Genomic DNA, 14,782 nt, shown 5'->3' with positions numbered 1-14,782 from the left:
CCCCAGGACTTGCCTGGACTTCAAGTAAGGCAGCTTGAGTGAGAACTGGGTTGGAGCAGGGGAGGGGGTGACCTCGGACATCAGGCAGATGGTGGGTGGGGCATCTAGCTCCTGCTGTCAGTCCTGGGAAAGCCCCGGTAGTGTTTCTGGGGGAGGTACCTCCACACTTCCTCCTCAGTTGACTTCAGGAGATGTGACATTGGTCTTAGGGGGACAGCCTCCTTTTAGTGTGGGGAGAGTGGACCAGGACTTAAGAATTGCCCAGGTAATGAACCTTAGTGAGGCTTGATGGGACCTCGCTCCTCAGGGCTGCGATGGCTCTCCAGAGCCCCAGCCCACCTGCCTGGCTGCAGATTGTGGAGAATTCCCAGCCTGGTTTGCCTGGTTGCACACTCGGAAGTATTCAGCCCTCCCCTCCATGCTCTTGGGGGATATGGCAACCGGGAGGTGAGGAGACCTGGGGGTCCTGTGGCTGTATTGTCAGAGGTCCGTTGGGTGGCGGCTTAAGCAGAGCCACCGGCCACAGTTGCTTTTGCCAACTGAGGCCATTCACCTCTGCCTTCCCTGTCTTCAGCAGTGATTCCTCATTGCCCTCGTTCCTGTCCACAGTCCTACCTGCTGCCACCCGCAAGAGCCATCATGTCTCTGCATCAGAAGAATCCACAACGCTCACGGCGTCAACGCCTTCAGACCCGCAGTGAGACCCAGGGTCTGCAAGCTGCACAGATGTCCGAGGCACTGGTGAACACCCGTGTGTCTTCGCCTCCTCTAATGCCTGGCAGTTCGAAGGGGACTCCTGCTGCTGGTGTTCCTAGCACTTGTGAGGGTGCTCAGGGTTTCCTGTCATCTCCTGTTGCCATCACGGCCACCTCATCAAGCAGATGGAGTGTGCGCTCCAGTGGCCACAGGGAGGTGGAGAGCACTGCCCAGGCTGCCCCACAGCCCGCAGAATTGCCCTTAGATGCTATAGATATGTTAGTATCTCTTTTGGTGCGTTACATGCTGCACAAGTATCGCATCAAGGAGACTGTAACAATGGAAGATATTTTCAAGGTTGTCTCTCCAGTATGCAATGAACACTTCCCTGTGATCTTCGCCAATGCCTGCCAGCGCCTGCAGGTGGTCTTTGGCCTGGATCTGAAGGTAGTGGATCCCCCCAACTACCGCTTTGAGCTCGTCATCAGCATGGGCCTCACATATGATGGGATGCTGCCTGGCAAAGAGCACGTGCCCAAGACCGGCGTCTTGATCGTCGTCCTGGGTGTGATCTTTATGAAGGGCAATCGTGCTACCGAAAGGGAAGTCTGGCGAATTCTGAATGCGATGGGCATGCATGCCGGGAGAGTGAACCCCTTTTTCGGGGAGCCGCGGAAGCTCATCACCAACGATCTCGTGAAGGAAAAATACCTGGAGTACCGGCAGGTGGCCAACAGTGATCCTGCCCAATTTGAGTTCCTGTGGGGCCCGAGAGCCTATGCTGAAACCACCAAGATGAAAGTCCTGCAGTCCCTGGCCAGGGTTAATGGGGTTGAGCCGAGTGCTTTCCCATCTCAGTATGAGGATGCTCTGCAAGATGAGGAAATGAGGGCCAGAGCCACCATGTCAGCCTCGTCTGCCTCCCTTCTGGGGCCCCTGCTGGTTCTAGTGGCAAGTCTAGGCACGCCTATTGTCCCTAGTGACACCTGAGGCCGATTCCTCACTTTGTTTTTCAAAGGCCATTTAGAGTTCAAAGAATTGAGGCCTGAGGTAGTGCTGAAAGGAGCACAGGATGTATGCGTATGTGTAACTTGGAAATGTGTTCTTTTATTTGTCACATGTTTATTATTCAAATGTTGTTTCTTTTAGTACAGATTCAGTTAGCTTCAAAATCTCCACCTTTAGGTGAGGTATCAGTCTCACATGTAAGGCTATCATGAGGTTAAGTGGTAAAGCCTCTGCTGTTTTGCAAAACTAATTGCAACCGTCTTATATTGTCACCTGGAATCAGATCGCACAAAAGTTCTATATTCAAAAAATGGATGAAATCAGCTTTAAGATAGTTTGGTTTATGAAGTGGAAGCAAATGCATTTTTCTCCAGTTCCAGCTTTTTTGTCTGTAAGGGTTCAGAATGTCAGCTCAGAATATGCTGTTTGGCATATTTATTTTGAACTAAAGATACTTGAGCAGTAGCCGATGCAGGAGGGACACTCTGACCCTTCTTAATCCCCCTGAAAGCAGGAGATAAATCTCTCATGTGGATGGTGTCCTACCTGTCCCAGGAGGGTAAAGGGCATTCTTATCACTAGAAACAGAGAAGTTAGGGCCAAGATGGCTGTATAAACCTTATTATTTACTACTTGCTACCCTTAACCCACACCACTCTGCCATGTCAATTCTTCGTAGATTCATTTTTAGTTTGTCTAAAAGTTATAATAAAAGCTTCCTGTTTTGGTCACTTCTTTGAGTCTCATATTTTTGTGGGGCTCCCATATGCACATTTGTATGTAATTAAATTTGTGTTTTCTTCTGTTAATATGTGGTTTCACTAAGGGGTGGGGAGTGGGTTGTCTTACTCAATAACCTAGAAGGATAGGGGGGAAATTACTTTTCATCCTCTATGTGTGCATTACAACATCCTTCCCCTGGATATTCTCCAGTGTGCCTTCTTGTCCAAATTGGAATGTGATGCTGCTGACCAGCTCTTCATTGCATCCTCTTCTGAGGCCTTCTTTCTGCGCCCCCAAGGAACTGCCGAGAACCACCTGCCCTTTCCCTGACTTAGTGTGTTCCAAGTACCTGGCAGCCCCATCCTCACCGTGGAACCTCTTTGATAGCAGTGTCCTGTTCCACGCGAAAGGTCATTTTGGTAGTAAAATTTAGACCTGGTCTTCACCACTAAGCATTGTATTACATTCTCAAGATGATTTCCAAATGATCTGGTGAGTGTAGTCTGATTTAGTAACGAATCTGCTAGTTTGGGAGCACTATTCCTAAAAGATGGGCTTATTTTGTGATATTTGCCGTTGACTTTTAACGGGATTTCTTATTTGAGAATAAAGAAAACCTCTAATTTCTTTAATGAGAGGTGATTTTAAGTTAAATCTGGATGTAGGACAAGCAGAGGCTGAGGGGGTGAGGGAGCTGTATCCTCCTGAAAGCAGGAGATAAATCTCTCATGTGAATGGTGTCCTCCCTGTACCAGGGGGCTGAGGGATCTACTGGGCACATAAACCTCTGGGTGAGCTTACCTTGGTGGTTAAAAATCAAAGCCTCTCCTGTAAGTAATTGATGAGGAAAGACCGTTGAAAAACTAAGTAAGCAAACATAACTACTAGAACTACTGCTAAGCTGATAATTGAGACTGGAGTTACTGGGAAAAAGTTAACTGAGAGGAAACCCAGCATACGATGTCTCAATTCTTGTAGACTCTGGAGTTCCAAGGGAATGTGGTTCTTTGCTATTGCCTTTGAATAATAGATTAGATAGACAGATGACAGACAGATTGGTAGATAGATAGCTGGATGGATGGATGGATGGATGGACGGATGGATGGACAGATGCGTGGGGTGGGTGGGTGGACAGACATACAGATGAAAGAGAGAAAGAAAGAAAGAGAAAGAATCTTGGTTTCAATATACGTACTTGCATTTGTGCAGATGACCAGGCATTATCAGTCAGGTGGTAGATAGCAGAGAATCCTAAGTTAAACTTTTGTCAGTGCAGCAAAAATAAAAGAAAATTCTCAGTATACTGTTATCATACTGCTTATTACAAACGACAGTGCAGATGGTGCTTCTGAGTGAAGTATATGGCAAACACTCCCTGCAGAGATTTACAAGATCCTCTTGAAAAATATATGTGACCCTATATTGGAAGCACCTGTTATATAAGATCTCAGAAAGTTGGAGAATTGCAAGAAACATTTTGCCTTTTCAGAAACTCCACCAAAAAATGATAAGGGTTGCTGTTCAAATGCTAGTGGTTGCTCTCTATGGGGCACTGACTATATGACAGTTCATGGAAGACACTACAAGTGCTTATCCACAGCTTGTCTTCCACTCCATCTTGGGTATGTGAGAAGACTATATTGCCCAGTTCACTTGTAGTTGGAAAGGATCATGCAAGTAGCCCTTGCTGCTGAAACATGGGTGGAAATGATCTTTATCAGTTACACACCAAGGCGTTTCAGAGACAGTATGCCACCATATTATTTTCTCTTCTAATCAGCAGCAAACAAGGACAGTGTATGTTGAAATGTGGAAGTACAAGACAGAGGCAGCCTAGACCTCTGGGTTACCTGGTAGCAAAGATTACCTGCCAAATCAATCAGATTTTATATGCACAATAAATAAATTTTTATTATGTTAAGCCATTCAGATTTCAGGTGTTGTCTGTTCCATCAGCTAGCACAAACCTTATCTGAATCATACACAGCTACTATTTCTGTTGCCAGGCTTATTTAAGTATTTTAATGACAAAGCTAATAATGTACATATTCTTATTGCAAGAATTCTAAACTTACAAATCATAATCTCTGCCTTTACAATATTCCTTCATAAATTCAGCCACTTTCTCAGTTATAGCTACAATAAAGGAACTAGTATGTTATTTTAAAGCTAATTCTAGGCTTTTTCATACATAGATGTGTTATAAAAATATATTATTTCAGAACACAAAGAGTGGTGAATGGTATGCATATTATTCTGCCATATGTCCTCCCCACTTAATATGAAAAGAGGATCTTTCCAAGACAGTAAGTGCATAAAGATCTACTTCACTTTTATAATAGTTCCTATAGCATGTATGGTCCATAATTACTTTAGCCCTCTTTCTGACAGACACATAATTTGTGGCTATCACTTGTAGAACTAAAATATTTGAACATGTTTAAAGTGGAGAATGTGTACAGACTGTAAATTTTTATAAATATTGCCCAAATTTCATCCCCCAAATACCAGTTCATATTCTCAGAAAGTAGTGAATGTAAATACCATAAAGACTGACACATATATTATTTCACACATCAAAAGTGCTCAATTTGAGAAGCAAAGATTTGGTCAAAAGGATCAGCTGACAGGGAATATGGCCACACAGGGCACTTACACTGGTGAGGGATGGCGATGCAATATCCAGGGTCCATGGGAGAGACCACAGGTAAATCCAAGTCCAGAGTGTCCAGAGCAGGCTGGTAGTCGAAGTTCTGAATCCAGAAGTCAGTGTAGGATGGGAAAAAGAGACCAGAAGGAGGAAAAAGTGAGCAATCTGGACGGAGAGTCCAGGACACCTCAGTGAAATGGCGTGGGAAATCTCCAAATCAGTACTAACAGATAGAAATTGTATGGTTATCTGCGTAGGGACGTCTACTGGATAAAAGGGCCAGAAACATCCATCACCCCACAGAGTTCCTCCATCTACTGTTAAACCAAGTGTAGCTGCTTCGGCTGCATCAGCCAGTATTGTCACTGGTGGATTCTAAGAAAACAACATGTCTTGGCTACTCTGGGGGTCCACTTTGCCAATGTATTAGGGCAGGGATCTGTCTTGATACCTGCTGGCAATGGGTATCTCATCCTCTGTGCATAGTGGGCCCTCTCCACTGAGGTGGGGACCGCATGAATGTTAGTGCGTGATGACAGACAGTTGACACAGGCCAGAAGCACCAATGAGCAAAGGAACGTGGCACGCAACTGCAAGGAGGAGGAGATCTGAGGAAGTATACCCTAATGCCAATTTCCTCAGCTGCTCTTCAGATGAAGGTCTAGGTGTGGACATGTCTCCTAAAATAATCCAGATGGTGTCCCCAACGCAGACTGTAAATTTCTCTCTGAAATTTCTCATGTTTCCTGAATTTGTGGCACACTAGATGATGGATCATTGACAAACAAAAATTAATAAGGTCGGAAATCTAATGTACAGCCAAGTGATTATAGTTAACAATACTCCATTGCAACTCAACATTTGCAATGTTGAGTAAATCTTAAATGTTTTCACCACCACAACAAAAACAACAAAAAATCAAGGAAAAGAAAATGGTAGCTTTGTGAAGTAATGGATATGTTAATTAAGTTGATTGTGGTGATTACTTTGCAATCTATATGTGTATCACAACATCAACTTGTGGATCGTAACTATGTACAATTTTTATTTGTCAATTATACCTCAATAAATCTGGGGAAAAAGGGACATAAGGAGGAAGAACATTAATAAACAAGTGCACTGCTGAATTGCACAGTATATGGATGTGGATGAATCTTAAATATCAGTATTAATTCCCAGTGGGGAAGTTAATTTATGAGCGACAGTGTAGGGAGGGGAACGGAGAACCTGATTTGGAATTGTCAATGCCCGGTGATGAAGGAGATTAGAGCAGGTGAGCCATTTAGAAACAACAGACTAAAAATGTAAGAGAGAATATTAAACCATAGTTTTGAAGAGTGGATTGTTTTAAAATGGTGATTTAGGCAAAGTTTGGGAGGGGTTCCTGATTAGTGATTTGTAGATACTACAAATAATATGTAGTATTTTTCAAGTATCTATTGGTGCCAGGTACTGTATTTATATTTCATTCCATTATCATATTGCATTCTTGAAAAACATAACAACCTCCAGACAGAAGATACAGGTGATGTTAGCTCCATCTCCTGATTTATTTATTTAGTTTTTAAAAGGCCTGGAAATATTCAGTGACTTACCCAAGGTTACCTTGCTAGTAAGTGCCAGATGGAGCTTGAATTCTGATCTCACTGATGAAAGGATCTTATATTTTTACCTACATGAAGGAGAAAATTTTATAATTATATAATACACAATAGACTGTCTTGAAATACTCTTAATTAGGATTCCTTACCTAAAGAAAATTACAGATAGCAAAAATCATTTTTTTGTGGAGTTCCTACACGAATTATAGATAGGATATGTAGAAATTTCTATTTTATTCTTCTCATAGTTAAGTTCCAAAACTGAAAAACTCCAATCCTTTTCCCCTTTTAACCATAAAAATGGAGTTTTTCTGTATTTGAGCACCTCTCAGATCTTACAACTTCTCTCTATCGCCATCTGTCACTGTCCTAGTGGGTAGCATCTTCATCTTTTGCTTGTATCAGTTAGATCACCTTCTAACTGGTCCCCCTGAATCTACTCTTGCTCCTCCAAATATCCCTCATACTCAGTGAAAAGTGTCTTTGAAGAATGCTAACTCTACTCAAAACTGTCCGGTGGTCTCCAGTCCCTCACAGGGTAAATCCTCAAGGCTCTGCACAATGAGGTTCTGGTTTTCTTCATCAATCTCTTTTTCTCCACTCTCATCTTTCTGTTGAGCCATCCACTCGCCTGCAGTAGGTTTCTTTTAGAGAAAGAAATTAAAAAGTGACAATTTAAAACTTATTCTACCTTTCAACATGATTGAGAAGTTTGGGCTCATTAAAAGTTAGAGCATTGGAACTGGCTGGTAGAAGCTTGGTAATTATCTGGTAGGTTTATCAAATTATAGATATCTCGTCTACCTTTTACCTAGTATAATTCACTATTTCTGGACCACACAATGAAATAAACATATGCATGAACATAAATGAGGAAATTAAAAAACAAAGGAGAGAAATTACATTGTACAACAAATTATGCTTTTAAACAAAGGTATTTTAAGTCTCTTGTGAACACTTACCAAACTTTCAAGGGCCACCATAAGCACCAACTGCTCTTATGATAGTGCCCTTTAACCTACTTGAGTCCCATAACACAATGCTTGTTTCATTGTCCGTGGTCACACTGGCTGCCTTGCATCAGCCCTTTTCAACGGACTTATCACTATTTGTCTGTAAGATCTTTCAAAGGCGTGAGTGTGGTTGAACTAATCTGTACGCCTTTCAGAGTTTACCCATTCACAGAGAATAGTTTGTTGCACTGAAGGGAATCGCAGCACTGTTACTCTTCCCAAGTATAATGAGGAAGCCCAAATACAAGGACATATGCTATTACTACTGAGATTGCCACACATACTTAATAGTTGGGAAGTTGCCACACATATAATAGTTGATATAGTTTATCTTTATAAATATGCCAATATGAAAGGAGGTAAATAAGAGTTCTGGTAGAAAGTGACTTTAACAGTAGTGATAATACCTAATCCTGCTATTTGTTGTGAGGTTTGTCAAATATTCAATAAAATTTAGAGTGAATTTTATTGAAGAACAGAATATAAGTCACTCTGTTTCATTTTGTCTTATCCAGACATGCTTTCCTTACATAAGGCTGTTGAATAGCTCTTATATGTCCTTTTATAAATAGTACTGGGTGTGTCCCCAGTCAAGAACTGAAGAGCACATGGGATTATTTTAAAAGCATTTTGAGTAAAAGCTAAAGATTGTTAGAATGCATATGGGGGTATCTAATGGCTGGGGTTGACTGAAGAATAATACTAAAGTACTGTAGCCAATAAAGCATAAATAAATACATAAGAATTCACCAAAAGATACATTTTCTACACAATAACTTTGATCATCCTGGAATGTGGTGGTTATTTATCTGCCTCAATTCCTATTTTCTTGTTTGCAATAGATGTTATAATGAATGAAACTTCTGTTATCATTAGAAAAATGTCAATGTTCTTAGAAGCATAATTGTTTTGTAAAGAAGCACAATGATGCTTAAATTTTGCTATACAAGCACTTGTATGTTGCTCACAGTTTTATTGTTGTGTACTTGCATTGTTCAGAGTTTTATATGATGGTCTAGCTTTTTGTCTATTTACGCAAAAGTTTTAAATCATTTCATTTGATAATGTATTTTTTAACATTTTAAAAGTAATAAGTTGCTGCCCCATTCACTACGTGTTTGTTCTTAAGGTTGTCTTGTTTTTACCACCTGTCTGTTTTTCTGTCAAATTTAAAATTATTTTATCAGCTTCCTTAAAATTCCTATTAAATTTCACAAGTCATAAATTAACTTGGAAACAACTGACATATATACATTTGAGGTTACCCAAGATGAAATATTTTATGCATTTCCATTTATTTAAGGTTTGTTTTATATCCATATGAAAGTTATTTTGTTTGTCTTCTTCATGTAGTATTTGTCCATATCATATTAAGTTTGCCCTAGCTATTCTTACCTCTTTTTGCTATTTAAGCAGCAATTTTTGTAAAACTACCGGATTCTTGCTGGCATATAGGAGAGCTATTGATTTTTGCCAGTTTGTTTGTAACTGGCAACATCACGAAGTTCTTTTCTGAGTCCCAGTGGGTCTTTACTTACTAGTTTTGGGTTTCTCAGGTGGACAAGCATCTAATTTGCAAAACATTGTAATTTTGACTTATATATTCCATTATTTATGTATTTTAGTTCTTAAATTTTAAAATACTTTTAATATCTAAACATTTTAAAATGTTTTCAATATTAAAGTAGTAAAGTGTAGTTTTTTGAAGTTTTTTTTATATAACCACATCCATAAATTTGTCATTCTATCTAAAATTATCAATGAATGAAAAACATAAAACCTATGCATTCCCATGTATGTCTCATATAGTCAATATCAACTTGCTATAATATATTAGGTGCACTACAGGTCCTGAATATTAATGAAATTGAATTATATTGCTATTATTTCCTACAAATGGGTTCCCTTTTCCCCTATTTTTAACTAAAGGACTATTAGTTGGGAACAGAATGGTCAGTGCTGCCACTTACAACAGTGTGTATTATCATTCACAAATAAGTTTTTAAGATTTGAAAACTAGAAAATGCAGAAAGGGTCAGAACTCATCTAAAAAAAAAAATAAGGTAGTCAGCCTTCATCGATGTCTCCACTACTCTTTCTTCATTGTCTTGGTCACATCCTCCTCCTCCCCATCTTCATCATCCTGAGTTATATTGAATAGGCTACACTCATTGGGGTGAAAACAGAAAACATTTTTCCCTCTTTGCCCCCTGTACTGATTCTTTCTCTGTCCTTTGGTGAAACCTCAGAAAGTCCCATTAAATTGTCTGGTAACTCCTAAATAACAGAATGTCCTTCAAGTACTTTCAGGTCCTGGAAAATTCCACCTTAGGGATGAAATGTCCATCCTAGTGTCATAAACACAAAAACCATGATCTTATCCACCGGAAATATTTCTCCTCCTCCACAGCTCAGGTCTGCTTGGGACCCTAAAACCTGCAATTACAGGAAGTCTCCTTTATCTTTCACTGCTCTTTTATTTCCCCCTTCACTGCACCCTGACCTCAACCCTACTCCCTATTAGAGTGACTGACTCTAGCTTTCCAGAATCAGAAGGCTAGAGAAAGGAGGCCAAAAAATGTATTGCTTGAGTGGTCCAGAGATGGGTTACCCAAAATGGCTTTTCCAGTGTTAAATTTGCTTTCCTATGGGAGTTTTGTTGATTCCTCAGGCATATTCTAGAAGCTTCTATTGCTTCGTCAAGCAGTTCTCTTGGGATAGAACCAAACAGCGTCAGACTAGTTTCCTCCCACATTTCCCACATTGGAAAAATGCTCAGGCATCCTGGCCCTACCATTAGGGGAATGTTGTTGCCTCTCAAAGTAGCCATCCTCTTCTTTACTGTATCTCTCCTCTTACACCTTCTAGGCATTGTTTCTAATACCAGTATTTGTGATCCCCAGGTTCTGCGGTATGTCACCTGTGAAGTTCATGTGGTCCCTTAAAGCCCCTTCTCTCACTTGGCTTACAGTGAGATGGATGTACTGTCTCCTCTCCCCTGTGGGAGATGGGCACAAACAGTAGCACATTAATAATTCTCTCCAAAGAAACAGGCTCGCTGTACCTTTGAGACATATGGTACAATTGCTTGGTTTTTGGCCTTTGGGGCCATAAACAAAACTCAGTCAGAAAACATCCTATTTCAAGAACTGGCTACATTATCATTACACTATTATCCCTTTCCGCCATTCTGTCTGTGGGGAAAGAGTTAAGATGCAAGCAACAATTATTGGCAAAATTTGCTGTTAGTCATTTAATCTTAGAAAATCTTGCTGATAATGGTTTTTTAATAAAAATAGAAGCTTTCATCTATTTTAAAAACTTTACTATTTTAGGTTCACAGTAAAATTAAGAGGAAGGTACAAAGATTTCCCATATATCTCCTGCCCTCTCATTTACTTAAAAATTTCAGTATTTATTAATGCAGTTACTTGTTATTACTTATCCATATTAATGATTCAGGCAGATGGAGTCATAGTTCAAATAGAGTCCTCAATTCAATCTACTTGCTGATTTCAGGTAGGTATGAATATAAGAGAGAATAGAGTCTGGCACTTGGTCTATTTTTACACCCTCCATTTTCCAGGACACATGATTGCTGCCTTGTTAATCAAGGCCTGTCGAACCATGTCACTAGTCTACTGGAGATGGTTCATCTTTCTATTCTCACATTCATTTTGTATCCTCGGCACTTATCTGAATTTAGTGCCGAGAGTCACACTAATCACACCATCCACCTATTGACTAACGGTCACACTGCTGAATTAAAAGTGTAAACATAATGTAGCAATTTCAGATTACCTGCTTTCTATTGTCCATGTGCCCAGTCTTGCAGCATCGATGATAAATATGTAATGCTGAAATCTGAAGAAATAATTTGTAGTAACTGGAAGAAATAAAAACTTCTTTGTAAATAATGATTACTTTCTGGTTTAGTGAAATTGAAAATTAGACACATAGAAAGAACTCAATGCATACAGATTTAAAACTTTGCCACCACAATAATTTCTGCTGCCACTTAAGTGAGATGCAAGAACCCATAAAATTACTAAAAGGACATCATAACGTCACAAACATTTACTGAGTATTCTTTACTTTAACAAAGTATTACAAAATGAAAATTTAAATTTCACTCAAAGTCAGGGGCATAGTTACATAGTAAATAAGATTAACCATAAATATTACCAATATACTTAAAGCTCTGCTCCTCTAAAGAAAATAGCAAAGCAGCAGCATCTTTCATTCATAAGAACTGCAGTTATTATTTCATCACAATATCAAAATAACCATAAGACAAATGGTAATACTCTGTTTTGTAGATTAGTAGTTCTTTGAACAGACAGTTCAAAATGTCCCAAGTGCCGGGTTTTGCTAAGAGTATAGTCAAAGAGTTAGTCCTGTTAGAAATTCCACTTAATGTTATAAAATGGTCGTTTTTGCTCTCAGAACCAGTAGGCAATTACAAGATGATGACATTTCCACTAGGATTCCAAGGTAGCAATTGAAGGAAAGGGAACCTCATAGAAGACACTACCATAGTCACGATCTGTCGAAGAAGATACTGTCGCTAAGGTGTGAAAAACATTAACTATAATGGTAATGATAAAAGAGTTTGTGCATGCATAGTACAATGTGGGAACAGAAGGAGGAGCGTGTAAGAGCAAACACCGGCAAGCATTACAAACGCTCCTTATTTACATGAGCCAGTGTCTATTCATTTAATGGATTTTTTTTAACTTTCACCACGTTTAAAACAAATCAGCACATGTTATGGGTACTCAAACAGACTAATTTTTTTTTACTATGGCTCCCAGCAATCAAGTGTAGTTAGTAAAGGAGACCACTCCAACCCCCACCCAATTTCCTCTCCTACAGCCAGTGGACTTGTTACTCTAAAATGTGAGTGATCTTGTGACTTCCTAATGAGTCGTAAGTAAAAATTCTTTAGTGCTCTCCATAATCTTTAAATATTTAAAATCTCATCTCTCACTCCTTCCATTTTTGTGAAAGGGCTTAATCAATCTGTTTTCTGAGCTACCACTTAAATGAGATGCAAGCTTATTCACCTCCTGCTCTTTGCTTATACTGATTTCTGTACCTCAGATGATTTCCGTGTAATCCCTACACGTCCAAGTGCCACCATGGCTCTTTCAGATATTTTCATATCACCTTTAATCCTATAGCTCTTCATTTCTACCCTTTCAACATTCATTGTATTTTCTATATATTACATTTACCAGGTAAATATTTTATCCCAGGTTTATTTTATTTTATTTTTTTCTAATGGGGCTATCAGGGGACAGAGACAAATTTACTCATATTTCTAAACACCACAGGATCTTGCATAGTTTCTCACATATGGAAGATTTCATATGTTGAAACAGAAGATACTACAAATATACTAAAAGAATGACTGACAAATACCTGTATTTCAAAAGGAAAATGAAAGGCTTTTTGCCAGAAGGAAGAGTTAAAGGGGAAAATTAGAAGGCCTAGGAACATACAGTTGGAGGGCATCACTTGGCCAGCCAAATCAAAAGTGCAGCTCCAACAGTTGTGCCAGTGTATGTTTATGGCAAGTGGGAGACAGAGAATGACAGACCAACTGTAGGTCTGTTAGATGTAGGCAGAGCTTGGTTCCTCAGAACATCCTTGTTGACCAAGAATTCCTGAGTTTTCAGTCATTAAAACTGGTCCTCCTGAGCAGTCCTGTTTTGGTCTCCAGCTCTAATCCTGGGTGTTTCTAAGCAACAATACATTCCAATTTGAAAATGTTCTGCTCAGAAGTATGTCTCTGATGTTTTATCCCCTGTGGCCTTTAGGGAACTCGAGTAGTGGCCTCACGCCTCTACTGCCCTTTAGGACTGCATGGCCTGAGTTCATCTAGTAAGAGTATCAACGAACACTTTATTTCAAAGGAACATTTAAACCCTTTCTCCTACAATTATTCTAATAAGAAAAAAAAATAATTTCCTCTCCTGCTATGAAGTTAAGAACATGATGACATGCATGGTAAAGGAGACTATCAGCAGCAAAATCCCTGGTTAATATTAGTGGCTGGTTAACATCAGTGAGGATAAGGAAGGGATGCTGGGAGAGAGGGAGAGAGAGAGAGAGAACGCTACCACAGCTGTGGGGGGAAGAGGGCTTCCCCAGGTTTAGAGTACACAGTTAATGCAGTGGAGATTTTGTTAAAAAGGAGCACTACCAGACAGTAAGCCCAGACATTCTAAATTTAGGCCATCCTGGTAAAGCCTCAGAACTGCGTTTTAACAAGCCTTCTCAAGTGATTCTATGCCTGAAGTCTGTGGTGCACACTTGGAGTTCACTTACTATAGGTGATGGCTTTGCGCTCATTCTCAAGTCAGCGTCTGCTAAGGCCAACAGGCATGTTTAAATAACAGAAACCATTCTATTTTCATGGAGATATGTCTTAGGTTTAATTTTTAAAGCTGGACTCCACTGAATATACTGATGCCACATATTAAAAAGTTCCTTCATTTGTGTACTCTAAATCATCAGTAACTTTTCCAAAGGTTCTATATGGTCATACTCTAAAATGAGTAAAAGTTAAACCTGGTGTTGGCCACAGACCTGATTTGAGGCCTTTTACTTTATGTCATTGGAATTATATTTGGTTTTGGCCATGGAGAAGTGTTCATAAATGTTCAATTTTAATATCCTTTCACAACATGTTAAAATGTCCACTGAACAAAAATTCTGAGTTATCTAATCATTTTATTTTATGATGCTATCCATTGTGTCTCTAACTGGCATCTTGACAATGCACCTGGGCTCCTTAATTAGTACATGGTTAAATGTATTTTAATGATGCATATATGGAAATTGTTGTTATAGCATGTAACTGAACTGCCACAGTTCTGGCTGTGAACAAATTTTACGTAACATTTGTTTACATGGGCTATGTCATAATACAGCATTAGTATGAGAGAGAGAGAGAGAGTGACTGAAATTCATTCCAACTGTAAAGGGAAGGTCAGAGAGTTATTTGATTTCTAACTCTGGATGGGAAACTACAGGTTTATCTTTTTTTTACATGTACTTATTTTTCTACAAAATGTGTGATGAGT

General features: G+C 39.5%; 1 protein-coding gene across 1 annotated transcript; it reads left to right on the top strand.

Annotated features, from left to right (window-relative positions):
• Nucleotides 1–685: 685 nt before the first annotated feature.
• Nucleotides 686–2,351, top strand: LOC140847496 (melanoma-associated antigen B16-like). Its single transcript, XM_073227991.1, has one exon. It carries the CDS (start codon nt 727–729, stop codon nt 1,684–1,686), a length of 960 nt encoding a protein of 319 aa, XP_073084092.1. The 5' UTR covers nt 686–726; the 3' UTR covers nt 1,687–2,351.
• Nucleotides 2,352–14,782: the final 12,431 nt, after the last annotated feature.

The sequence above is a fragment of the Manis javanica genome, chromosome X, assembly GCF_040802235.1.
Source record: "Manis javanica isolate MJ-LG chromosome X, MJ_LKY, whole genome shotgun sequence".
In the NCBI taxonomy this organism is placed as follows: domain Eukaryota; kingdom Metazoa; phylum Chordata; class Mammalia; order Pholidota; family Manidae; genus Manis; species Manis javanica.
This window is presented reverse-complemented; position numbering and strand designations above follow the sequence as displayed.

Excerpts from the sequence above, each read along its gene's own strand:
- LOC140847496 (XM_073227991.1), top strand. The coding sequence starts at position 727 with ATGTCCGAGGCACTGGTGAACACCCGTGTGTCTTCGCCTCCTCTAATG.